Source organism: Pan troglodytes, chromosome 16 (assembly GCF_028858775.2).
Source record: "Pan troglodytes isolate AG18354 chromosome 16, NHGRI_mPanTro3-v2.0_pri, whole genome shotgun sequence".
In the NCBI taxonomy this organism is placed as follows: domain Eukaryota; kingdom Metazoa; phylum Chordata; class Mammalia; order Primates; family Hominidae; genus Pan; species Pan troglodytes.
This window is the reverse complement of record NC_072414.2, coordinates 40,165,150-40,192,266: the sequence shown is the minus strand read 5'-3', so window position 1 is coordinate 40,192,266 and position 27,117 is coordinate 40,165,150. Positions and strand designations below refer to the sequence as shown.

Sequence of the window (27,117 nt, the reverse complement as noted above, 5' to 3'; positions counted from 1 at the left end):
CCAGCAGGGAAAACTGTTTTAAGCAGGAACCAAACGGTGGGTAAGCATCTCAGTGGCACTACTAAATGACCTTTCTGTCTCCAACTAGAAAAACATTTTTTTGTCCAACTCAGTTTTTGAGTTTTGTTAGGAAAAGGTTTTTCTTTTTCAGATCTGCAAGTAGGTGATTATTAACACTGCAAACAATTCCTCCCTCAGGTCTGTCACTGATTATCAATCAGGATGATTGAATGAGTCCTCTTCGTTTCTTATAAGAAACGATTTAAGTGATTTCCAGTTGTCTGAGTAGCTTGGTTGTGGTGTAATATAGTGGCTAGGAGCAAGACTCAAGTCAGAAGGCCCAACTTATGTCGTGGCCCTGCCACTTGCTGTCTGTGTGAACTCAGTCAAGTTACTCAATCTTTCTGTGCCTTAATTTTCTCATCTGCAAATGCAGTTGTGGATTATAATTGTACCTACCTTGTTGTAGAGTTATTTTGAGGAATAAATGAGTTAGTTTGTGTATGGGGTTTAGAACAGCAACAATTTGTACCTAGTGCTTGCTTTCACTATTTTAGCTCTATTTACAATTAGCTGGGGATTTTTACTTAGCACATACAAGATTGTGAGGTGAATCATTAGAGATTGGGATAGATATTTTGTCTATAAAAAATAAGCGTAAAGGTAAGTTAGTGAACTGATACAGGATTATAGAAGTGTCTAGAGACACCTAAGTAAAACCCTTTAGATCCTCTTCGTTAAGTAAATGTCATGCTAATCAGTCAGGCTAATGTCGTGAGGCTATATCAGAAATAGAGACAGAATTACAAGTATATACCTATAACTCATTCCACTCTTAAAGGTCACCAGTACAAGGCATTTATCTGTTCAACAAAGGGTTGTGATTCCTCATATAGAAATGTTTTGGCATAGGAATGTCCCATTTCAAATTCAGCTGGGTGGGGCTGGTTGTTTAGATCAAGACAAAGAACAGCTAGGATGGGGCTGGCACCCAAAACAAGTTCTATTCACCAGACCAGGACAGGAGCCATAAGCTGACATCCTCCAACCCTTTTTGGAGCCACTTATTTACTCTACAACCTTTTTCCTCTACCAATGACTGTGAATATCTCTGATACCAGTCAATTTCCTTTTTCTTGCTGACTGACTGCCTGACTTCAGAGTGGTATGAATTTGTTTTAGTCTTGGTCTTATATCAACCAGACATTTTCATTCTAAGCCTTTTATCTCTCACTGTGAAATGAAAGTCTTTGTTCTCTTTTAAGGGGATTCAGGCATCCTGGAACAAATGGGAGATGGTTTTGGGGGATATGGATGAAATAACACCATCCATAAAGCCAACCTTGAAAGGTGAATCCGATTTAGGCCTTTCAGACAGGAGGGAAAGGTAACAGGAGCAAGCTATCTTGAGGTATGCTCCTCTATCTTTCCTCTGTCCTCTCTGACAAGGCTTTTGGGAAGGGGAAGCTAGAGGCTGATCCAACTGTGACACTGAACATCTATTCCTAGAAGAATTAACATTTCATGAAATTTCCATGTTGTTTTCATGTTGTAACCAGCCTTTTATATTTTTAATATTATGTTTCTGAAAATACAGATACTGACTTTTCTATCCCCCAAACCACCCCACCCCCCAAAAAAACTAAGGCACCCAATAGACCACAAATAAAAACCACAGATGAAGACACTTTTGGTTAATAGAATTTTTCTTTAGTGGATTTGGAAATAATATTATGGTAGCGTTGATATATTTGAAAAGCTTATGGGAGTTGAACTTCCAGAAACAATGCTCATATTTCATGAAGTTTTCTTGGTTGTAGAGGTCTTTCTTCTTTTGAAATAAAGATCTGGCCTTGGTTTTTTCTAGTCATCAAAATGGAGGGTCTTGGTGGGTGTCTTCTCTGGGAGACAAATGAAACATCTGGTACTTTAAAAGCCTTGGTCAACAAAGAGACCTAGTTTCCTGGCACACGTAATTTTCAGTATGTTCAGTTGAACTTGGCCCAATGGCCTGTTCTTGGGCCAAGTTACTAACTGGCTATGAGGTGTACCAGGCCTACACTCTTGAACCAACTGGGGTACAGAGAGCCTCCTTGAGGTGAGGATTTGGTCCAGAAGATCCACAGCTAATAACAGATATGTTCTAAATCTATTATGAGATGGAAAGCATCAAGGAATCTCACAGAGACAGCTGGTTTTGGAATTCCATAGACCTGAGCAGTAACCATGCCTATAAGCTATGTAGAAGTGTTGAGGACAGTGTCTAGGGATACAGCAGAAATCAAACTGCCCAAGTTCAATCGCTAACATAACCATTCCTTAGCTATGGTGACCTTCGGAAGCTAGTTAATTTCTCTTAGCTTCAGTTTCTCTTCTGCAAAATTAAGATTAAAAATAAAATGGAAATAGTAGTCTCCAACTCAAATAATTGATAAGAGTATCAAATAAATTGAAAGTAACTAATTTAGTGCTACCTGTTGGTAATATTAGTCTTGTTCCTTCATGGTATGTTTTGCAGTTCTGTGTTTTCAAAGGACGTAAATATTTTTGTATTTATCTCCTGCTATGTTCATCCATTCTGACTCATAGAGAGTCAGAAGTTTGTAGTTGGAAAGAATTTAGAACTATATAATTTTATCTTTTTATTTCTCAATTGAAGAGAATGAAATACTAGAGAGATTGAATAATTTACACTAAGCCATTGCTTCTTAGGGTTTGAGAATCTCTATTACTGCTACTGATGAGGACAATAAATATTGATAGCAAGGTATGTTTAGATACTGTTTTATGGTTTACAAAATGCTTTCACAGTCATTATATCTAATTGGCCCTCTCAATATTGCTGAAGACATGCAGGATGGGTTTCTTAATTCTTGTTGTGCAATATAGGTTCCCTTTAGGTAACTTTCTAGGTCATAAAGCTAGTTCTTGGCTAAGCTAACATTAGAATTCAAATCTCTGAGTTTAGGCTCCTAATCTGAAAAACTTTTCATGATATCTTAAATCCTCATTCATTTCAGATCTCTGGGTTTTCAGATACATTTGTAGCATTCATAGGGCACTAGAATTGAAAAGGATGTTAACACTACTCTTCACTGAAGCTCACAGAGATTAGATGACTTACCCATTAGAGCATAGCTCTACTGGTGGCACAGCTGAGACTGTCTTTGTTTCTGCTTAGAGTACTCTTTCCGCTAGGTCATGCTGGAAACTCCCTTTTAAATTCTATTTATGCAAGGGGTAGGGGAGGGAGCATCAGTATGAGGCAGATCTGGTTTGGATTCCAAGCTATGGGATTTTACTGCAAGAGATTCGACAAACAGAAGAGATAGGAGGGTCAGGGCTCTGTGAAATTTGGGGACCTTTAGGGCCTGTGACTACTTGTAGGCTTTGGGTGTTAGATTTTTGAGATATTTTTTCACCTGTGAAACTTTTGGGCCTATGGTTATTATTAGACAAATAATATTTTGATTATTCTTTGGACTAAATTCTCTGTTTAAGACCTGACTCACTAAAGCTAAAGGGGTCTGAGTCAGGAATGTGGAGGGGATGCCTGGGCTTTGCAGAGGGGAGAGAGCAAGATGCCTTTAGCACAGTTTATTAGCTCAAGAAAGGAAGCAGAAATTCAAGGCAGTTGTTCAAGATAAGAATAAAGATGGTAAACATGGCTGCAGCCATCCTTATGCTCTATTCATTGGAAACCTCTAAGTGGGAACAGAGGAAAGTGAGGAATCCCAACAATAGTTTATCATTTACACAGCATGGTGAAGAAATTAGTCACAGATGTTTATTGAATTCACTGAACAAAATGAGCCTCTCTCCCACACCCTCAAGGTAGTTACAATTGTATCCAGAATGTGTCCCGATGGCACAACCATAAAAACCATATAGCTGGAACTCTCACGCGAGTGCATATTCAAATGTCCCTTTATCAAACTCTTCAACTTCATCTTCCCATGTAGAGGAAGGCATGCTACTATATGGGTCTAGCAGGATTTTGAAGCATCGGATAATAAGAAGTCCCAAGAAGATACACAAAATCCCAACAAAAGCAAAGCCAGTTTTTTGCTCCAGAGTCAATGAGAAAGCTGATACTTCGTTGACACTCATCTTAGCTGAAGAGTTGCCACAGTAGGTACTACTCATTATTCACTGGCACATTGTTGTGGCTCTTCACAGTTCCTTCTGGAATCAACTCTTCGCCTAGGTACAAAATTGGACTCAGTTTAGTTTTACCCTTGTATGGTATTGGGTAGGTTGTTGCTTAATAAAATCTGATGTTTTTCAAACCTTCTTGACTTAACTCACAAAAGATGTTTGAAAGCATCATCAGATACAGATTGGAATCAAATTAGCATTGGAGATGCTACTTCTAAATGTTGTAATTGAAGAATTTCCTTTGTGGACACATAAGACTGTGCCTACATACTCTAAATAAATCAAGTATGAAGGTGAATATTCAAATTATCAGCCCTAAAATCTTTTGATTCATTGCTAGACAGTTAGATAGCTGCTTCTTTGATCTGAATTGTCATCTAATTTTCACCTCATATTTGCACGTGTAGGTAGATAATATAAAAAATCATAGCATGTAAGCTGCTCAAGCTGTTTAAAGTCCATACTTCAAGGTCTATTTCCAGTGCCATTTTGACTGATATAGATTCTGATCCTTTTAAACAGATATAATGACTTCTTTCTTTTCATCCCCTTAGGTTTTATATGTATGTATTTACATTTTTTTTCTTCACTACCACTGGATACACTAAGTGTCAATTTCTTAAAGAGAGGAATTATGTTTTTAAAATTACATTAATGCAGGCAGTGCCCAACAGAGCAGCTTGCAAGTAATAAGCAGCAGTGGCTATGGCCATTAGCCACCTCCCCACCATCTCCATTAGCCTTCAGAACACTCTAAGTAAACATAAAATCCAAGTTAAACAGCATGCTTTCTCTGCAAATTCAACTTCAAGACAAGCTCCCCAGTCTCCCTCCCAACAAGATTTCCACTCCTAAGTCCCTATTGTGCTGAGATTCTAAAACTACCACTAAAGCATTCAGAAAGTATATGTTCAACTGAAACAAAATAGGTTTTTTTCCCATTTGATGTCTTAAGTTAGTTAAATGAATTAATTACAAATAAAGATAAGTTTAATTAATCAAATAATTACTAATGTACAGCCACCTTTTTTAAGAGGACTGTCACCAAATAGCTTTTCATCCAATAACTGTGAATAATAGACTGTTGGTATTTTCTTTTTTATTGTTGCTTTTTCTGATAATTTTTAAGAATTATATGTATTAAAATTACTGACCCTTGAGATTTGTTTGGACCTAACTTTCAGGAAACAACTGAGACAGAATAAAGGATGGGAGGTAAGGAATGAAGAAAGAGAGTAAGAAAAGCAGGACTTGTAGCTTTCAAAGTTATTCTGCAAATAATACACCAACTAATATCAATCAATATTTTGTTTTATAATGATTTAGATTACAAAAAAGCTCTATCCTCAAACCTTAAGTGGTAGAAATATTCAATAATTATGGCTTATGTTCATTGTTTGATTTTTTTGTTTAGTAAAGGGAAAAAATATTGTTCAAACCCCTGTTGAGTTTCTTTCCACTAAGTCATTTTTTGTCCTAATCAATATAGTACAGTGAAAAGACTTTAGTTTTTTAAATATAGGGCCACTTATTGGCTGAGAATGATCTTCCTGAAGATTGAGTTCTTGTTGTAGTATTTATCCTGTAAAAGGCACAGAGGACTGGATTGAATCTCCAATGACTCTGAGACTTAACTGGAACTTCTTTTGCTGACTAAATGTCTAATTTTCTTGCTTTTGTCAATTAAAAATCATTTGTTAAGATCCATATACTCACTGGATCATTTATTTAATGGAAGGAGAAACCGAATAGCAGGATGTTTCTCTATAGAGATGTTGGACCAAGGAGATGATTCAGCCAACTAACTTGTTCATTTAGTTTTTTACTAGAGCATAACCTTGCTGGGCTACAACATGTGGATATTTCAGGGGCTATGTGGGTAAGAGGAGGCAATAAACATGGTTTATGGATGGACGCTGTGGTTTCCCAATAGATTTCCTTCAGTGAAGGACTTGTTGCCCAGCAACAAAGAATGTTGGCAGCAAAGTCTTCAGCTGTCAGCCCCTTTCACCGATTGCCTCGATTGCAGAGAGCTGCTTCACCCAAAGTCATGGCCCTTCCCAGGGAAGACCATACTCAATCATTGATTATATAATAGTATAAAGGCATGGCCATCTTGTATCAAAGGGGGACAACTCTAAAAAACTATTTTAGCTTCAGAGTTCTAGATGGGGTCAGCGGAGACTGTCATTGGGTCTAGAGCACAGTTCAATTTCTGGCCACTCCTGTTTAATTCCCCACTCTTCCATGGGTGCTGAGCCCAAGGACAGTCCTCAATAAAAATTCAGCAAACTAACCTCTGTCTCAGAGACTGGCTTTTGGAGAACCCAACCTTTAACAATTGACATCACAAAAGTTAAAGCACCTGGGCAGTTTTAATGATCTGTTCATTTTTCAACTAGTTCTTTTTGTTATCATCTAGCAGTAGTCTAAACTGATTATAGTTATGATGTTAGCTAAATTTATTTACCTTTTGAAAATGCATAATGTAGACACAGACACAGTATCATAGCTGATTGTTGGAGGAGTGAAGTCTGTTGGCTCTTAACCAGTGATTAATCCACTACTCTCTTATTTTTCTTAAAACCTACTAACCAACAAAACAAACCAGCAAAAAGAGGCATTTTTTAGAGGCAGCAATAAAACATTCTTGTCATTTGTTACTATTAGTTTAAAACAAGGCATCTTCCTAGTTAGACAAACAAAATCCTTTTATACTTTAGAATATAATATGTCCATCATACAGCAAATAATACTTTGTTCCTAGAGCCTTAGATGATATGTAAATTAATGAGTTATTTATCATTTTTAAATGGAAAATAATTACTTCTCACATAGTGATCACAGTTCCCAGCACACTGTAGGTATTCAATACATATTTTAATTGAATTAAACTAAATATTTTGAAGAATATATTTTTTGAGGAATAAAGTCCTTCAAATAAAGTTTTGTACAAAACTCTAGTTTTTAGATATCCAAAAAGCATGCAAATACATTTAGTTAAAATGAAAAAGAAAATTTTTATTTGATTTCAAAAATTGGATTTGAAAATAAGTATAAAAACTCAGTAGCTCTTTCAGAGTTCAGTGTTTTTGTTCTTTTCTATCAAATTTACTTAGCATTCTCAGACTTACATCATTTTTAGTATTCAAATGTGGAGAAAACAGATCTTTCCTAACAACCTTGGGAGTTTCCTTTTGTTTTCTAAGGAAAGGTATATAGCCATCTTATATTTTGGCATTAGTTTGTGCCAGGAAGTACAGGGTTAAATTTTGTATTCAACTGTAGTGACATTGGTTAGCTTAAGATTTCTGGTATAATTACTCCTTCTTCCTCTGTCCTTGCCCTTTACATTACTTGACTGTTACCCTTAACTAAGAAGGTATTGTAAGATACTTCAAAGGCTTTTGGAATCAGGTAAGGGCATAAAGAATGAGTAGATATGCAGAGTCACTGTTAATGAATAAACAAAGTCACCATTTTTATACTACCTTGGAGGAATAGATGAATGGCTATTTCATGGCTTTAAACATAATTTATAAGCACTCTGTGTCTCTATTATTGGTACAAATATAGCAGCAATGCAGTATAACTAGGGAAAATGCTGAGAAGTGACCAAAAACTGTCAGAATGCTGTTAAGAAATCTAAAGAGCTAAATGAACTTAAGGTAACATATAATAATATTTTAATTTATTCATTAACCACATGTATACTGAGTATCTGTTAGATGTCAGTACTTTTCTTGGTACTAGAGTACAGTGGTGAACTAGATAACAATGTGCCCCTGCCAAACTGAGGGTTACATCCAGTGGTGAAGACAGACACAATTATTTAAAAATATCTATCTCTATATATCCGTATCTATATATTATACCAGGTACTCATAGTCATAAAGGCTATGAAAGAAAGCAAAGCACGTTAAGCAGAAAGAGAATGATGGTGGATAAGCAGCACTCCTTTAGTTAAAGAGGTCAGCAAAGGCTTCCCTAAGGAGACAATATTTGCCCTGAATGATGTCTAGAAGGGAACCATGAAAATATTTGGAAGAATAGATTTGAAATTTGTGGAAACAGCCTTTACAAAGGCTTTGAGGTGGAAGGGTTTCACATACCGTATGTTCAGATCAAGAGATAGGCCAATATAAGATTAAGCCCTTTATTTGTACAAGATGGTTTAATGCTATCAAACAACAAAAAAAGGCAGAACTACTTAATCTACTTCTGTCTTTTTAACCAATATAGAATGGGCTTTAGAAATGACAAAAAAAAAAAAATCAAACAATGTAAGCGGATAATACTTCAGTAGAATAATGTTTAGCTACATTAAATGAGTTAAAAATCTCATGATCAGACAATTTATAACTTGGAGATATACTTTCAAGACTTTTGAGAAATTACAGACCATGAAAAAGCTGCCAGAGGTAAGGACATGGACAAATGTCTCAATTTTCAAGAGGAGTAAGGGGGAATTGTAAAAATTATATATTGGCAACTCGGAATTGATCTTTGTTGCAAACCCATAATTAATTATTTAACAAGTAATTTGTCAATATTTAAGAAGTCATTAAAAGTTAACATGAGTTTAATAGGTAATGCCAATTCACTTCCTTTTCAAAAGTTTGCTACTAATATGATGAATCAGAGAAATAGCATGGACATGGTTTAGTTATTTTGGCAATGCATTTAACAGTCTCCCATGATATCTTTGTGGGGAAGATATGAGATATGCCTGGATAATAGTGTTTTTATGTAGATTCATAGATCTGAACTACCCTAATAAATATCGGGTTCTGTAATCATGGACGTGGGTCTCCAGTGTGGTATTACAAAGGTTTCACTTTAATCTACGCATGCTTTTCAGTGTTTTTGAACAGTGACTAAGTTGAAGATATTGAAGTGAAGCTTATTAAATTTGACAAAGCGTGGCTGAAATATGATAGCACATGGAAAAAACACTCAAAACAATTCTGATGCCTAGAATTCTGGGTTGAAGCTAGAACATAAAATTTAATAGAAACACTTCTAAAGCCCTTTGTTTAAGTGGGAGGGAAGGAGATGCACCAAATCCAAACGGGAGATAATGACTTGGCAATTCATGTAAAATAAATGTGTAAGCTGCAATTAGTCAAGTTAGCCTGAGCCAAAGATATGAGGTGGTGGCTTATAAAAGCAAATGTCTTAAATTGAATAGGGGTGCAAATGATAGAAAGTAATAACATTATTATAATGTGTCAGGCCACATATAAAGTAACACTGCATATATTCACTATACTTTCATTGAAACATATTTATTGGGTTGCTAGTATGCTCTAGTAGACATGCACTCCTCTACTTAAAGAGATTCCAACTAGTAAGGGAGAAGAGCCATGTACACACAAGGAAAGAAACAACAACATAGGCTTCTACAAAAGCAATAAAAAAGGAAGAGGAAGCCAACTTGTATTTAAAATCTACTGTGTATCAAATACTGCTTTACATATTTTATTTTATTCCCACAACACCCACATAGTGTTGATATTATCTTCAACATCTTGGTGAAAAAAAAGAAGATCCAAAAAGGATAAACAAGTTTAGATGAAATCAAGATATCACCCACTGAGGGATCAGGAAAGTTTTTCTTGCAAGAGATTGTATTTGAACTGAGTCTTGAGAGACAGAATGATTCAGATCTGTGAAGAAGAAAAAAGCATGGCAATAAATATGAAGGCAGAAAAGTACTGGATTTTTTCAGAGCACAGTGAGCAATTTGGTACAGGCAAGGGGGAGTATGGGAAACAAAGCGTTGGAAAGGTAGGTTGGAGCCAAATTGTGAAATATGTTGACTGTCAGGCTAAGAGTTTGAAATCTATTTGCTTAAAGGCTGAGTGGCTTGATGATGAGACTGAAATAGACATAATTTTGAGGGAGAGAGCATCATGGGAAAGAAATGGTTCAGGTGAGAAGCAATGAGGGTCTCCACTAGGGAGTAGATGTATGAAAGAGGGTAGAGGTTGGAAAGATATTTAGAAAAGTAGGAGGGATAGGATTTGGAAAGTAGTGGGCCCAAGGAGAGAGAGGCATCAAAGATGACTCTACACTATTAAGCTCGGACAAGTGTAAATATAGTGTTTTTGTTAATCAAAACAAAGAAAATAAGAGCAAAGCATAGACTTAAAAAGTAAATGACAAGTTTATTTCTGGACTTGGTGAATTTGTGGTACTCATGTGTGGTGCATAGTAGGCACTCAATTGTCAGCTTTCAATAAATTTATCCAGATCATTTTGTCTAGCATAAAATTTTTGATGGGGAGAATATTTTAAGGTATTGTTGTCAAATAACGTTTGTGTAGAAGACTTTATCCAGGATGGAGAGAGCCCAGTACATAGAAATATTTGCAGATCAAAACTAAAAGAGAAGAAAAGAATTGTTGAGTTTTGCCTAGGAAAGGGAAGACCAAGAAGGACAATAGGTAGACTCAAATATTTGAAATATTATCTTGTAGGAAGCCAGATGGACTTGTTCTAGATTGATCCAGAGAGCAATTTTACTGTAATTCCATTAAAGTCTATTTTCTATTACCAGAAAAGATTAAAGATAGAAGAAGCCTAGCAAGGAACTTCAAGGAATGCCTCTCCTACAAGGAGGATCTCCTAGTGGAGTTATATAAGATGAATCATGAGTAAATCTGTAGCAGAAAGTTCACCTATAATAAAGGAGGCTAGAGTTTCTAGAATGAGGCATTAGCAAACAGTGTCAAATTCTGCAGCGGTGATGGAAACTAAGCACTGAAAAACAGGGTCTTATGGTTGGCATTCAGAATTATTTCATCATTATAAAAATTTAGTTGAGAGTCTAGGAGGGACACTAAATTGAATTGGATTTAGGAGTGAGGGGTAATGAGAAAATGGAGTCAGGTGGTAAATAAACTTGACAGAAAATAAGTTTTACTTAGTCGGTACAGAAGGTTAAATCATATGATGAATCACTTTCAATAATGAAGACATGACTGCATATTTAGTTTTTAAAGGAAGAGCTCCGTAAATTTACCTGGATTCAAAGAACTGTAAAATTTCCATTTTTAACAACAAAAAAAATGGTTTGAGAAAGAACAAATGTTTTATTAATATCTTAAAAGGGAAAACAGGCTTTTATATTTATCATAAAATATACTTTATACTAAAGATGAAAACAAAATACAGGTCAAGGAGAGCAACTGAAAAAGTGATATTCAAAGACTGATTAAAAATTTGTCCATTGCTGCAGGCTGTGCCTACACAAGCAAATAGAAGTAAAAAGTTAAGCAATTGCCTAACAATGTGTTCAGCAAATAGATGGTTTTAGTAATCTAAACCATATATATAGCAGTTGAAATATCAGTATTTCAGGCCTAAATTTTTCAAACAATTGGCCAAACTTTCCATTTTACTTGCTCTGTGAAATGAAGAACTTGTCTCATTTCAACAACAAATCCAAAGTTTTTGAGAATATACTGTTAAGTGTGGCAAGTCTTCTGCTTTTCTATTGATATAGAGCATAATATGATATGAAAATATTGTTAATAACAAAATATTATTAAAAACAAAAGTCCCCAGTTATAAAACTGATTCATTCACAATTACTAAGGTGTTCAAAATACTCAACAGTTATAGATAAAATATGCATTTTCACTTTCTCTAATTGCTGGAAGAGCTCTTCACAACAGACACTGTAATGCCTAGCTCTGGAGAAGCATCATCTTAACATCCTGTTTACTGGGAAATAGAAAAAGAAAGAAATCTGAGAAAATTTAGATTAAGTTACAAAACCGTATATTAAAAAATCCATATAAAAATAGTTAAGAAAAAATGAACTTTCAAAAATAAGTAGAATGTAAAATTGGGTAGTGGTAAAAATTATTTGAAATATATTATACCACAAAATTGGGTAAAATAAACAATGCACAGTTTAAATATCAGGATCTATATATAAGGATTAAAATATTTAAGCATCTTTTAATACTACTGATGCAAATGATAAAATACTGTCTTGAGCCATATTCACTGGAATAAATGGTTAGGTACTTTGGCAATGAGTAACTTGGTTGAAAGTACATTTCCTTCATGGCAATTGTCAGGCACTAAGATTTCTAAGTACTGATGAGTCATAAGATTGGGCCAGGGGTGTTCCTGTAGATATCAAATAGCCCAAATCTCATGAAGTTGCTTTGTAATTAGCAACTAGTAAGTAAAAAACAAAGTCTTCCTATGATCAGTACTTACAAATCATATCTCCGTAAGCAGTTAAGCAAAGATGATAGTATTTTTATACCTGATATGCAGCCTTTCATATTCATGAATATTGTTAGTGATGTTTATGTCTTCTGTGAAATAACCTTACTAGAGATATAAAAATATACCTTTCAGATAAAATCATTTAATCATGCAACAATGCACAATTACAGAAACTAATGTTTAAAAGTGTGTACCCATTAAAGAAAGAACCTCCTGTGTTTTATTTTAATCAACAGGTTTTTCCTCTTGTTTATTTCTCTAGTAATGGTATTCCAAACAATAAACCTGAAATAATAACTATTAGAGTGGAATATGATGTTCTAGGTAGAAGGTATTTTAGCACTGGTCATTAGATATAATAATCTCTACTGCTAATGATGACATTCATAATTTCATGAAATAAGACATATAAGAAAACCCAAGCTTAAAAAATAATGAACCATTCCATACATATACACACTCCACACAAAATATAAAGATTATATCCCAGTAAAAGAGAGAAAAGAAGCATTATTGAAACCACATCTGCACAGAGGTAGTTAATCATTAAGAATCGAATGTGTTGGAATAAAAGGAAAACCTTAAATTACAAACCTAGATGTCTTCATCATGGTGAAATGCATAAATTTCAGGGCTTTCCAGAGATCCCAGACCTTAGGATCTGCCAGAATCCACCCCTAAACCCTCAGATTTCAACCTTAAGAGAATTTCTCTTTAAGAGAATCTTTGGATGGCTCAAGGACTCTGACACTCAATCCTTCCAACGCACTGGGAAACCTGGTCTGAAAATTCTCCAAATATCTCATTAAAGAAGCCTAGACCATCATCATCATTCTGCGTTGTTTGTTTCCAGGTCTCTTTCTACGCACTAAACCGAAGAAGCATGGAAACTTCCTACAAAACATTATGGGAGAAGCATCAGCAATCTGCACGTACACAACACTTTTCCCCCGCCTGGCAGCCGCATCAGCGGTGGCGCTAGCATTAGGGGTGCTGTTTCCCCTTTAGAATTTGAACTTATCAGACCTACTGCCTCCTCCACCCACCGCCCCACCCCCCGCTCTTTTGCTTCAGAAATACAAGAGAATGAGGACATGCTTCTCATCTGGACCTGCATTTGGAACGCTGTCAGTTAATGCGGAGGGAAGGGGGAGAAAGTTACTTCGCAGACAGCGATGTCTCACCTTCCATGCTTGTTGCCATGGAGATGAAGTCCAGCCAGTAGACTTAAGTGTTGGCACGTTTGTCTGTGTTCGCTGATCGGTTCAGTAACAAATGTAGAAGGCGTGTTCTGGAACCTGCGTAGAGTCACAGGGCCCTGGTTAGCGCTTTCCTGGCCTAGAAGTGTATATGTCTGTGTCTGTTGGTGAGACAGAGGACGTGGGCGCCCGCCGAAGTACGTGTGCGCGCGCGCGTGTTTGCAGGAAAACGTGCATGGATTTCTTCGGTGTGGCAGTGTGTAAATATTTGCGCTCGCGTGTGTCTGTGGCAGCATCTGTGTGTGTATGTGAGACTGAAAGGAGGTGGGAGATGAGGAGGGGAAGGGAATCAGCTCCAGCAGCAACAGGCTCTATCTATTCTTCAGTTCTGGTAAAAGAAAGAGAAAGAGAGGAAGAAAAAAATAGACACTCCTTTTTTTTCTCACAACACACCCTGAAGGTTAGCAATTAGATTTCATCATTATCTTTGTTTACTAAGGCAGTGAGGGTTTAATTGATTTACTGCTGAAATCCTTGTTTTGCTCTCTTTGCTGCATTCCTGGCTGTGCTGCGGGCATTTTGCTGTGCTTTGGTGACAGCCATTTTCAGTAGAACAGTAGGCACTAAATTCTTACATGTTTCTTCGTATCCGGTAAGGAAAATTCAGGAGTGAAAGGTGTATTGATTTAACTGGAGACTGAATGTGTCGTTTGGAGTTCTTTTCCTCTACTCTTTCCCTTCTATCTTCCACACAAACACAACTGAATCCCCTTCCGTTTCTAGGAGAAGGCGCCTAGGCGCTGTCCGTAGTGCTGAAATGGTGCGTGGTGAGACCTGTCTCCCCAACACAAGCTAGAAGGCAACAAAATAGCAGCCAGGAAACGCTCTGATAAAGCTCTAGATAGCTGCCAGGTACGTTTTCTAAACAGTGTTGAATATGTAGATTCTAAACCTAACCGACACTGAAAGCAAGGTAAAGCAAAGGAAAACAAAAAACAACAACAGAAACCTTGCTCTTTATCCTTATTTTAGGGGTCTGGCCATTTCAACAAACTCAGTTATAGGGTTCCCAATTCTATTTATGTTTTGCTACTCTATCCAGAACCTACAAGTTGCAAGCACTTTTAGATTCCCTACAATCTTAATTATTCACCTTATAACTACTGGACTGTGAGTGGTTGGGGGAAATGTAGATACAGAATTGGGACACTCATCTAAAGAAAATACTTTGAAAACGTAATGTAAGTGCAACTAGATTCAATAACAAAGTGAAGACAAACTTCATGATTATTTAGAGTATTTACTGATTTAGGAAATGTAATGGTCTTACAAAAAATGGGCAATGTATAACTGGGAGTTCATATAAGACCACATTTTTTAAAAGTTGTTTTTTGATTTTAAACTATTAAGATGTCCTAAAATGTAGGTGAACTAACTGCCCTCTATGAAAGACTGAAAGACATATCTTATTCTAGGGACATTTCCATGGCCATGGTTTTATTGACCCTTTTTAAACTTGCCAAGGGCCACATTCTTTATTAGCACTCTGGGCTGGAACAGTGCTTCTTGAAGTATAACATGCATATGAATCTCCAACGATCTTGCTAAAATGCACACTCTGATTCAGTAGGTGTGGGGTTGGGTCTCAGATTGTGCTTTTCTGACAATTTCCTAGGTGATGCCAGAGATTACTAGTTTTGGGACCAATTAAAGTAGCAAGATGCAGCCAGGAGTGGTGGCTCATGCCTGTAATCCCAGCACTTTGGGAGGCCGAGGTAGGAGGATCACCTGAGGTGAGGAGTTTGAGACCAGCCTGACCAACATGGCGAAACCCTGTCTTTACTAAAAATACAAAAATTAGCTGGGTGTGGTGGTGGGTGCCTGTAATCCCAGCTACTCAGGAGACTGAGGCAGGAGAATCACTTGAACTCAGGAGGCGGACATTGCAGTGAGCTGAGATTGTGCCACTGCACTCCAGCCTGGGTGACAGAGCGAGACATTGTCTCAAAATAAATAAATAAATAAAAATAAAGTAGCCAGATGCTAGAGATATTGAATTCTGGCAATGCAGTCAGTCATAGATTGTGGGAAAGGAGATCATTTTATTCCATCTATTATTCTATGTATGTTCCCAAACTGTTACAAAAATAATTTATTCAAAATTAGTTCAGAGACTAATCATATAAACATTTTGTCTGTAAAGTATGAACAATTTTTTATGAATTTGATTCCTTTGATTTTGATTTTGACATTGTCTGGACCAGTGGTATAGTTGAGTCTGTATTTCCCTACTATGATCTACGACCATTCATTCTCTTTGCAGGCCCAGCTCAAGGGAGCAGAACTAAGTTACATGATTCTGCTGCAGATGTATGAGCTCCACTCCAATAATTTATTATCATAGTTGGAGACTTTGACTTGTCACTTTATGACTTGAAATATGGCTCCATGGTAAATGCCCATAAAGCTGATTTTTAAAATCTGGATATTACAGTTCTAATTCTCACTTAGTTTAAAAGGTAGAATAGGCTTCTTGTTTCATAGATCATTTGTGTGAATGTTGATTTGTCATGTCATTGACATCATACACACATGCTTACATTTTGAAGGTTGCTAGCGTTTCCCATTAATGCTTCTGAATTGATGCCAAAGGAAAGCATTGATTATAAATTACGTTCCTTGGTATTAGTTGGTGCATGACCCTGACCCTTTTCAAGCTATATGAAAGGTAATGATGCTCTCAAAAGTCTGCAAAATGGCTTATTCAGGAAAGCATAATGGATTAAAAATCCATTAGGTTCCACTTTCTTTGCTAGATGCTGAGATACAAAGATAAATGAGATTTGGTCTCTGCCCTTGAGGAGATACGTGGCAAAATAATATGGTAAGTTCTACAAAGTTCTATACAAACACAGATTAATATGCTATTCATATTTTATTACCCATTGTCAAAGAAGGGATGAAGAACTGCAAAAAGATAAAACACAGAATACTTGTACTTCAGGTCCTTGCCAATATCTACTGCCCAACTTTTACCAAAAAAATTGCTGAAAGGCATGAAATATATGAATGCCTTTCCAAAGCACATGTGGATAATCTATACTTCTGGAGCATCTATGATTTATTTTCAGAACAATCCAAGTTATTAGAAAGGTAAATATGTGGGTCACATTGTTTAGAAGTTCCTCAAACAGAATTGCCTTTACTATGCTTTGACATTATGCTCTCAGCTTATATACAGGAATTCTATGTGAAACAGTAGCCAGCTTACACAACCTGCTCTATATCTACTACAGAGCTGTTACTAAAGTGTTGGTCAACATATAACTTACTATTTCTTATATAAAGATGCCCAAGAAATTTAGATTTCATAGATATATCCCCAAAAGCATTTCTTTCAATACCAGTTTAATGAATTGAACTTTCATACCTCACTTAAATCAACCCAGGGTAAAGTGGTATGTTCTGTTCTTACATACAATGAAAATCATGTAACTAATTAAAGTTAGCATTTATTTTAGCTACTAGCGATGTCAGAGTCAAATTAACAGCTGAAAATGAATAACTACATAAGACCTTAAGCCTTTTATATCTTTTCTTTTTTTAAAATCACCTTAACTACTGCAATTTTGGTTTCTCAGGTAATGATAATATTATTTTCTTTTAATTATTTGTTTTAATATGTGACCTCATGTAAATGTCCTCATAAAATCAGAAGTGGAGTAAATAAATAAATAAAGTAAATTTCTCTACTTTTTGATTATTGGGTGAGTGTGTATGGTTGTTTTATAAATTTATTCTAAATAGGATACTAAAATACAGAAAATGTATCATCTAATTAGCTATGAAGATAAAAATCTAAACTATAATGAGGAAATATTAAAATGTCAAGATGACAGAAGACATTTTTCAGTTTATATAATTATAGATCAGCTTAATTTCAAACGACTTTGTTACCCTATTGCTATTTTTATACTCTAAATAGTGTCCCTTATATGACTAAGACTTTTTGTTATCTCAGAGATTGGAAGTGTTAATTGTCCACGTTGTTAGAAGACATGGTAACTATAGGAATTTAGAAAGCATGATAGCCCAACTGTAATGAATATATTCTAGAATGAGGTTGTCACAAAGAAACTGAAAACAAGAATTTCCTCTAACAACTGAGCTCAGGATTCTTTTCAGAGGAAAATTTAGCTTGCATAAATTCTTGCCATCTTGGCTCTAGTTGACTTCTTGCTCTCAACTTTTGCAAAGTGAGATCACCTTTACCTCTTCAACCTATGAGGCCAACATGTTACTTTCAATTTTTCAGGAAAATCTACATCTTGTTTGGCTGAGGTTTGATTACTATTCCTTAACTAAAATATTTTAATGTAGCTGTGCTTTTTAATTTGAATATTGCTATTGATTCAAACATTGGGTAGCATATCTTTCAAATGTGAAATTTTAAAACATGTATTAAAGACAAACATAAATTAGTTTTGGTATAACTATTTTTTAAGATTAATCCAATGCTTTTTTGGCTTTAGATGATGTTTGGTAATTAGCTATATTCAAAAGTCAACCTTTTTTTTTTTTTTTCAAAAAATGAACTCCTATGTATATGAGTGTTATTTTTATCTACCCATGTCTTTTTTGTCTACATACACAGTTTTAATCATTGTTTTGGGGGGAGGAATAAGAATGATTTTGAAATTTCACTAAGAAATATATGCCCTCTTCCTAAAAATACATATATACAGATGTTTTGCTCACAGCTCAGGTATTCATGGATCTCTGGAAGTTCATTTTTATAATCCCAATGTAATCCAAAGAGCCTGCTAAAAAATTCTGCTGTAAATGAATGGTACATGATCTCATTCCCTGTTTTAAAACGAAGTATTGAATGGCTTAAACTCCTACTTTTTTTTTTTTTTTTTTTTGAGATGGAGTCTCCCTCTGTTACCCAGGCTAGAGTGCAGTGGCTCGATCTCTGCTCACTGCAACCTCTGCCTCCTGGGTTCAAGCGATTCTCCTGCCTCAGCCTTCTGAGTAACTAGGATTACAAGCACATGCCATCAGGCCTGGCTAATTTTTTTTTTTTGTATTTTTAGTACAATCAGGGTTTCAGCATGTTGGTCAGGCTGGTCTCGAACTCCTGACCTCATGATCCGCCTGCCTTGGCTTCCCAAAATGCTGGGATTACAGGCGTGAGCCACCGCGCCTGGCCAACTCCTACATATTTTAAAGCCACCCCATTAGTTTTCTATTTTTTTCCCCTTGGAGATCTTCCTTTAGGTCATTTTTACCATCTGATATCTCAAAACTAAGCCAAGGCTGAATGTGCTGAAATAGGATTAGAGAGTACAGTAATAGGATAATTAGATTTGATTAGAAAATGACTATGTGGGATTTTGTCAACAGTGAAGAAATGATCTAAGTATGTGGACTCCTAAGTGAATTGAGCATGATGACACTTTAGTGTAGTTAATGATCTAATGCTGGTCTGGTTGATGAGTCCCATTGAAAATGAGATGCTCTGTTTTCTGGTAAACTTTTCTGCAAAGAAAAATGTACTAAATGTTTCAGTTCAGAGTGTTCTATTTAAATGAAATTTCATTTAATTGCTTTTAGTTTTACTGCCCATAAGCCTTCAATTGTTTCATTTAAAGTGTACTTTAAGCCCTCTACTATATTCACTGTTGAATCTAATGAGTATGAGAGGGTACCTTGGGCACAATCTCCACGAATGTGTGAGCCATAACTACAGTATAATATATAGAGATTAGCTTAAGTTATTTTGCTCTGCTAAAGATAGAGAAACAAGAGCAGTTTTCTAACATAATGTATGCTTCTGTAATAGGACTCAGTTAAAAAATAATTGGCAAATAGGAATGTCAATGAAATGTGGAAATCAATTGTTTTATACATGATTTTCCCCAATACATTAATGTTTTGACTACCAAGTAAAAGCAGTTGCACTCTAAGTCCACTAACACAGCTGAAGGTAGTAAGCTGTGGAGGAAAGTAGTCCTATATACAACACCCATTCACTCCTCCTTTTTCCTCTTGGCTTAATTTCACCATATGATCTGTCTTGAAAATGCTTATTGCACAATTCTTCCTGATCTTTGTGCATTTGTCCTTGTTTTTGTAACTCAACCTCTGGTTTATTTATTCCATCATTCTTTCCTAACTCAAACAAATTTGTGAAGTTCTAAATGTATTGAAATATATATCGTAACTTTTATTTTTAATTGTGCTAGCATTTTCTTAGCTTTGTAAATGTTTTTTGCAGTGCTATGGTTGTGATGTTATGTAAGTTTTACACTTTTTTCTCCAACATAATTTTTTCCCTAAATATTGCCAGTTATTTTTGTTATTGAATAGACTTAATTTTCTTAGAGCAGTTTCAGGATTACAGAAAAGTCAGAGAGTACAGAATGTTCCCATATATCTCCCATCCCTTTTCTCACAGTTTCACTTGTTATTAACATCTTACATTAGTGTGGTACATTTGTTAACAATTGATAAAACAATTTTGTTACATTATTATTAATTAAGTACACAGTTTACACTAGAGTTTATTCTTTTTGTTGGTCAGTTCTATGAGTTTTGAAGAGTGTATAATGTCATATATTCACCATTATATTGTCATGCAGAATAGTTTCACATTTCTAAATATCCCCTATTTATCCCTTCCTCTTCCCCTCACAAACCCCTGGAATCCATTGATCTGAAACTGTCTTGCAGTTTTCTCTTTTCCAGAATGTATGTATAGAGTCATATAGACTCTGTTGCCCTTTCAAACTGGATTCTTTCATTTAACAACACACATGTAAGCGTCCTTCATGACTTTTCATGGATTGATAGCTCATTTATTTTTTATTGTTCAATAATATTTCATTGTATGGATATGCCACAGTTTATTTATCTATACATCTGTTGAAAGATATCTCGGTTACTTCCAATTTTTGGCAATTATGAATAAAGATACTATAAATATTTGTGTGCAGGCTTTTGTGTGGACATAAGTTTTCAATTTGTTTCAGCAAATAACTAAGAGCGTGATTGTTGGATTCTATGGTAAGACTATATTTAGCTGTGTAAGAAATTGCCATACTGTCTTCCAAAGTGGCTGCATCATTTTGTATTTCCACCAGTAATGAATGAGAGTTCCTGTTGCTCCACATCATCTTCAACATTTAGTGTTGTCAGTGTTTTGGATTTTAGCCATTCCAATAATATATAGTGGTTTCTCATTATTGTTCCAATTTTCAACCCCCAGTACATCTGATGTTAATGATAATTTCATATGCTTATTTTTCGTTTGCATATCTTCTTTGTTATGTGTCTGTTCAGATTTTTCCACTCTTTAATTGGGTTGCTTGTGCTCTTATTGTTGAGTTTTAAGAGTTCTTTACATATTTTGGATATAAGTTCTTTATTAGATATGCGTTTTGAGAAGATTTTATTCCAGTCTGTGGCTTATCTTTCCATTTTCTTAAGTTGCCAGTTATTTTTAATGTATGATTTTGTAGAATGTGAGTTATTTTTCTTTTTCAGGATTCTGTGCATTGTTAAAGAATGAACACTTGTATATTTGGTATCAGAGTTCTAAAACTAGGCTAGCCAAATAAAAGCCACACCTCTCATATATTAAGCAAAGCTAAACTGAATGAACGTTTATCTGGTGAGATGCGAAGACACTTTAGGCAACTATAGGAGATAATCAGAAAGAACTAAGGAGGGGCCTTCTTTTTCTATACTACCTAAAAGTCAGTATAAAATAAATTGAAGTTAGTGACTATGATCTAAAACAGTACTTAAGAATATGAAGATTTTTGAGGAGAAAATGTAAGCCTAATGTTTTGAGGACTGATTAATTGTAATAATTTTTTAGTCTACAGTAGTTCTACAGTAGTTCCTATGTGACTGTCCCGAGGACTTTAGATAGTGCTCAAAGCAAAGGCACTTGGGAAGAATAAGATTTGATTTTTCAGAAATGTTGTTGATACTAGTTTCCAGAAATATTCAGAGTGCTGATGCAGAAATCTGGCTTGAAGTACATGGACACTTATGCAAGCCTACATTTGCTCTGTAACGTTGGAACTGTCAGAACATCTAGACTGACAGTATTACCATGCAGTCTCTTTAGTAGCCTGAACGATATTGCAAGGAACTCACAATTGAGTTTTGTTAATGGAGTCAAGAGAATAAGATAAGTCACAAGTATTTTTACATACTTTATCTTATTTAGAAGTTCAGGCATTTTTAAATCTAACACACACAATGAATGAATGGATTGTTAAAACAAAATAAAATGGAGACCAGGCTTGAGAACCCTCGGAGCAGACAAAACCAGTTAGCCATGTAAGAGTAACTTAGGTTATTTCTTGTAAATACCTCTGACAATTGTAAGTAAAACTTAAGTTGTCTTCCAAAAATGGTATAAGATGATGAATTTTAAACCAATCTGTTGTCTGAAAACCTCCATGGTAATAACAAATCATCGTAAAAGTTAAAGTTTCATTTTTGCTTTATAAGCCAGCCTATAATGCCATGCCTCTGAGCTTCCACTTAGCATTTTCGGTTTGAGATCTCTCAGTTTGTAAGTTGTTGTTTTCTATGTATAATTTACACATTTTAAAACATTTGACCTGATTTTATTTTTCAAAGCACGATTGCACACATAGGGTAACTGTCTCCTTCATATATGGGTACCTCAGAAAGCATGCCAAATGGTTTAGAAACTGTGCAAAATATTACCTATTGACACTTAGCATCATTTTTGCCCTTCTAAGTTCTGTCTCCTATGAGACATTTCTCAAACTCTGTTGCTAATAGTATTTCAACCTAAATTCTACCAAGGAGAGGCACTGTTACAAAATTTGCAAGGAGGAAGGGAAAGAGAAGCCATCAATTTCAGTAGTGGCTGCAGGTAACTTTGTGGGTATCAGCAAACGGCAGATGGAATGTTAAGTCAGCAGATTCTGGGCACAAGGAAGTCTTGAGATTTATCTTGTTGTTACAGGTCAGAGGGATCCTTGGCCATGGTTCCTTGTGACTCCTGCTCTTCCTAATATTTCAAACTCTAGCAATAGCTCCTGGACCTTTGCCCTCTCAGCCTTACTAATTGTTGTATAAGCCTCTAAGACTTTATGCATTAAATCCTTTCCTAGAGGAAACATCTATAGTGTTTGACTGAGTCAAAAGCTTTCTTTTCCTGACTGATAAAAATAGCTAGAAATGAAAATCATGGAAGTATATTTTGTTTATATACATACTGCATATTGCATATACACACATATATATATTCTGCATGTTTAAACACTTTGTGAATTGAAACATAGTAACATGAAATCACTTCAATCTACCATTTTGCAATACACCATGAAAAAATATCACATCAGTATACTACTGAAAAATCATAGCTTTCACCAAACTAGGCTCATAAGCAGCCATCAGGAATGGTGTGACCCTTGAGGAAAAGGGCTGTAATAAGGTACAATTTTTGGACTCTGTTTAGTTTCATGAAATGGAGGATCACAGACAGAAATCCAATGGCAATGCCTAAAGGCAATGGAGGTTATTTTCTGAATTATTTGAATAATTGAGGTAAAAGTGGAGTTTCTGCCTGGATTATTCAGATAATTGTCTTAATTCTAAACTTCACTTAGCTAGCTGGTAGAGACCTTTGTATAGGATGTATTTTTGGAATGCTAAATGCTAAAAAAAAAAGAACTCCTAAAGTAAGCAGAGCTGTGGTGTAATGAGGGTGTATGGGGGGTGATACAGAGATACGGAGGGAGAGAGAGAGAGAAAGGAGGAAAAGAGAAGAAGAGAGAGAATGGTAAACAGCTAATCGTCAGAATAAGACTAAACTTTACTTTCTGCTTGATAGTAACCAATGTCCACATTTTCATCACAGAATGAACTTTTTATAAAAAGGGAAATACATATGTAGATTTCAAATATAAACCATAGTATTTTAAAAAGTTATGAATTCCTTTTTAAGCTTTAAAGAGGTAAAATTTTACTTTGTAAGGTTTAGAAACTTCATGCCTTCAAATCCAGCAATTTATATAGTGAAGCAAATTGACTTAAAAATTATACCATACTTTTTGTTTTACTTCATATTGTTGGTCTTTGCCTTTTAATTCTTTTTTCTTTTTTGAGTTTCTGAATCCTCCAGAGAAGGTAATCTATTTATTATGAATTCTAGGGCTAGAATATCAGCACTAATATGGAAGTATTTTTAGAAGCTTTGTCACCATAGAAATGTTAGCCACCATTTTTGTCTAGTTTCTTTTTTTTTTAAATTTTATTATTATCCCTAAAACTTAATTCTTAAAGACAAAATAAATTAAAAAAAAGAAGAATGATGACATCCATTCTCTTCTTCATTGGTAACAGAACCCTGGGCAGTAAGCCCAGCCCCCAAATTATTTGCCAACCTCCCCCACAGATGAGTGTGTCATGTGATTAAGTTCTTGCCCATAAGCGGAAGTGTTGTGTGAGACTTCTGGATAGGTCCCTTTTTTTCTGGACTCCTTCTGACCTACAATGCAGACAAGGTGCCTCGATCTCCAGCAGCCATCTTGGGTCATAGGGCAACCTTAAGAATGGAAGCCTCACGCTAGGATGGCGAAAGATTAAGGTAGCAGGAACCTGACTTCATGATGACTGTGAAGCTACTGTATATCCTCTGGGATGCTCCTTCTGCATTTATTTTACTTAAGAGAGTAAAAATGTATATCTTGCTTAAGACACTATTATTTCTAGTTATTGTTATTAGCAGATGAACACAATTCCTAAGTGATACATATATTAAGGTATTAATTGAAAATATTTTGTGATTTCTAGGATTAGATTTCTAGATATGTGTAATAGCTTTTCCCCTATCACGCCACGTACACACACATAAAAATGCATTCTAATTTGTAAGAAAGAAAACTAAGTGATTATGTGAAGTTGTACCAGTAATATATTTTGTGCAATTGCAAAGGATAATGCTTTTGCAATGTGAATCATGGGAAAATAAGAATTTGAGCATCACTTAAGAATTTTTCAATGTACCTACATGCACTAAAAAACAAACAAACAAAAAACAAAAAACCAAGGCCGGGCGCTCTGGCTCACGCCTGTAATCCCAACAATTTGGGAGGCCAAGGCAGGCAGATCACAGGGTCAGGAGATGGAGACCATCCTGGCTAACACGGTGAAACCTGTTTCTACTAAAAATACAAAAAATTAGCCGGGCCTGCTGGCGGGCGCCTGTAGTCCCAGCTACTCAGGAGGCTGAGGCAGGAGAATGGTATGAACGCGGGAGGTGGAGCTTGCAGTGAGCAGAGATGGCGCCACTGCACTCCAGCCTGGGTGACACAGCGAGACTCCGGCTCAAAAAAGACAAAACAAAACAAAACAAACCAAAACAGTAGAGAGGAAGACAAGCAAATACAGAAATGGAATTCAGCAACAGAATATTAATAGTTTTTTCTTTATGTTTTGCAATTAATAGCAACAAAGGAAGGAAAGATCAATCTATTGAGCAGTCAGATGGAATGGTAAAGATTAATCATTCTCTTCCCTTCAGAAGTTGCCTTAATTCTTTGTCTTTTAAGATCCAGCTCTTTTATAAGGCCCTCACCAATCTCTCAGTAGGAATTAACCTCTGCTCTTTATCAGGACTAGAACCAAGTTACAGCGGGTGAGGCATTTGTCTTGGGTACAAAAGTTAAAACTCAGTAATCAAGATAAATATTTTAATGGAATATTTTAATTGGCAAACTAAGGCATGTGGGCCAGTCTCCTGTTTTTGTAAATATTTTTTTAATTATACTTTGCTTTTATTTGTATTATAGCACTTAAATAGTACTTTTTACATTAGCCCTCTCCCAACAGGGCTGTACTCATTTTTGTATTCCTCATGTACCTACTACTCTGTTTGAAGCATAAAGGCCTCTTTAAAAAATCTTGCATTGAGTTGATTAAAGGATTTTTGCAAGAATATATTGTACTGGTGATGGTGGGGTTCAATTTTCATACTGAATTCAACAATAGCAAAAGAATAACAGAATGATGACCATTTTGAAAGTACTTATAATTTAGTGCTGTGGGAAAAATCACTTGGCTTGTCTTTGACTAAAACCCTGCTGAGCTTAGGGAGATAGAGAATTGTAATATTACATTATGTTCATATAGCACTTTTTCCTACATAAAGTGCTTTCTTTTAATCCTCACCTCAATCCTGTAAGGTTGGTATTGCTATCCTTATTTATTGTAGAGAGATTGAGAAATGAGGTGACTTGCCCAGGGAGTTATGGGCAAAAAGAGGCAGAGCTGGGGTTCTAACCCAGATTTTGTCTGTCACAATTTAATGCCCTTTCTGCGATTATAAATCTTATGTCTCAGAGTTGAATGAGAAACAATTTATACAGCAACTACAATAGCATTCTCATCATTAAAATGTTCTGATTATGTGTGTGTGTGTTTGTGTATGTGTGTGTGTGATGAAGTAGCTGAACTTGGTATTTTTCGGTAGAGGGTAGGAAACTACACATTGAAAAGCCGAAGATGAAATTATGTTATTTGAGTATTACTTTCTAACTATAACTTTACCACTGATGTGTGTATGATATTCTGCAAAGTAACTAAACTGTACATGTTTGCTTCTTCATGGAAAAAAAAATTTGGGAAGGCATTTAAACTTTTCAGCTGAAAAAGGTTATGTCAGTGTGAAAGATTATAGTACTCGAGAATTAGGAGTTGATTAAATTTAACGGTTTCCTTTTCATACTTAGGGGGAAAAATCTACGACTGTATTTTAAAACTCCATATGGCAATTAAATTTGAGAGCGTATAACTAACTACTTCACATAGAATTTCCATCAGTATACAATAAACACACAGTCAAAACCTCAAATGTCCATTATTAGCCCATCTAGTAGACGATATTTTATAATTATGGATTCCCCATATTGATTGATGTCCAGAGAAAAACTGCAGTCTTCTCTTACTAAGCTGATAGTTGAGTTCCTGGGAAATCCTCACCCCCTAAGAACAAATAATTCTCAAAGAAATTCAAAGTCATTCCTTTTGGTGAATTGCAATCAGTCATCAATAACTATTTATGGAATGTCCGAAGGGTGCCTAGGCATTGAAATGGCAAGAGACTTATATTTGCTTAATTCAAAGGATTACTAAAGGGAGTCTGAGGACTTGCAAGAAGTCTTTAAAGATGCAAAGTGGTGTGTTCTTTAACTGTCCCTACCTGGAATGAATTGAACAGTCTGGGTGTTAGGGCTTTGGTGTCTAATCCCGCTTTGCAAGCGAAGACTCCACTGGTGCCAAGCGACAGGCGGGCTGGTGGGCAGACATGGCACCACCACCGGGGGCTTTCAGGACTGGTCCAGCCCTCCCAGGCAGGTGTAGGGCCGACTGCAGCAACGGCGGCCCTGACCCCCACTCCCATGGCTCCCCTCCCCCCGCACTCCCACCCCCCGCACCCGGCACACACCATCTCCCA

At 35.8% G+C, this 27,117-nt stretch overlaps 1 protein-coding gene and 1 long non-coding RNA gene across 9 annotated transcripts; one reads left to right on the top strand and one right to left on the bottom strand.

Annotated features, from left to right (window-relative positions):
* Nucleotides 1-3,765: 3,765 nt before the first annotated feature.
* Nucleotides 3,766-27,114, bottom strand: CTXN2 (cortexin 2). 8 transcript variants are annotated; one of them, XR_674507.4, is made up of 4 exons: nt 26,863-27,114; nt 13,593-13,995; nt 6,629-6,745; nt 3,766-4,203 (listed from the first exon to the last, which is right to left on the bottom strand). XR_674507.4 is itself a non-coding variant. In XM_003314747.6 (2 exons), the coding sequence occupies exon 2, from the start codon at nt 4,144-4,146 to the stop codon at nt 3,901-3,903; it is 246 nt and encodes an 81-aa protein (XP_003314795.1). In that variant the 5' UTR covers nt 4,147-4,203; nt 13,593-13,781; the 3' UTR covers nt 3,766-3,900. The 8 variants fall into 8 exon arrangements, 2 of the variants coding, with proteins under 2 accessions (XP_003314795.1, XP_063650154.1); XR_010151368.1 differs by having other exon boundaries at nt 6,629-6,748; nt 13,593-13,706; nt 26,863-27,086; XR_008539303.2 differs by having other exon boundaries at nt 13,593-13,706; nt 26,863-27,057.
* On the top strand, nt 13,714-17,331 carry LOC104002300 (uncharacterized). Its single transcript, XR_001709930.4, has 3 exons — nt 13,714-13,804; nt 14,391-14,519; nt 15,283-17,331. It is a non-coding gene; the product is annotated as an uncharacterized LOC104002300 (long non-coding RNA).
* Nucleotides 27,115-27,117: the final 3 nt, after the last annotated feature.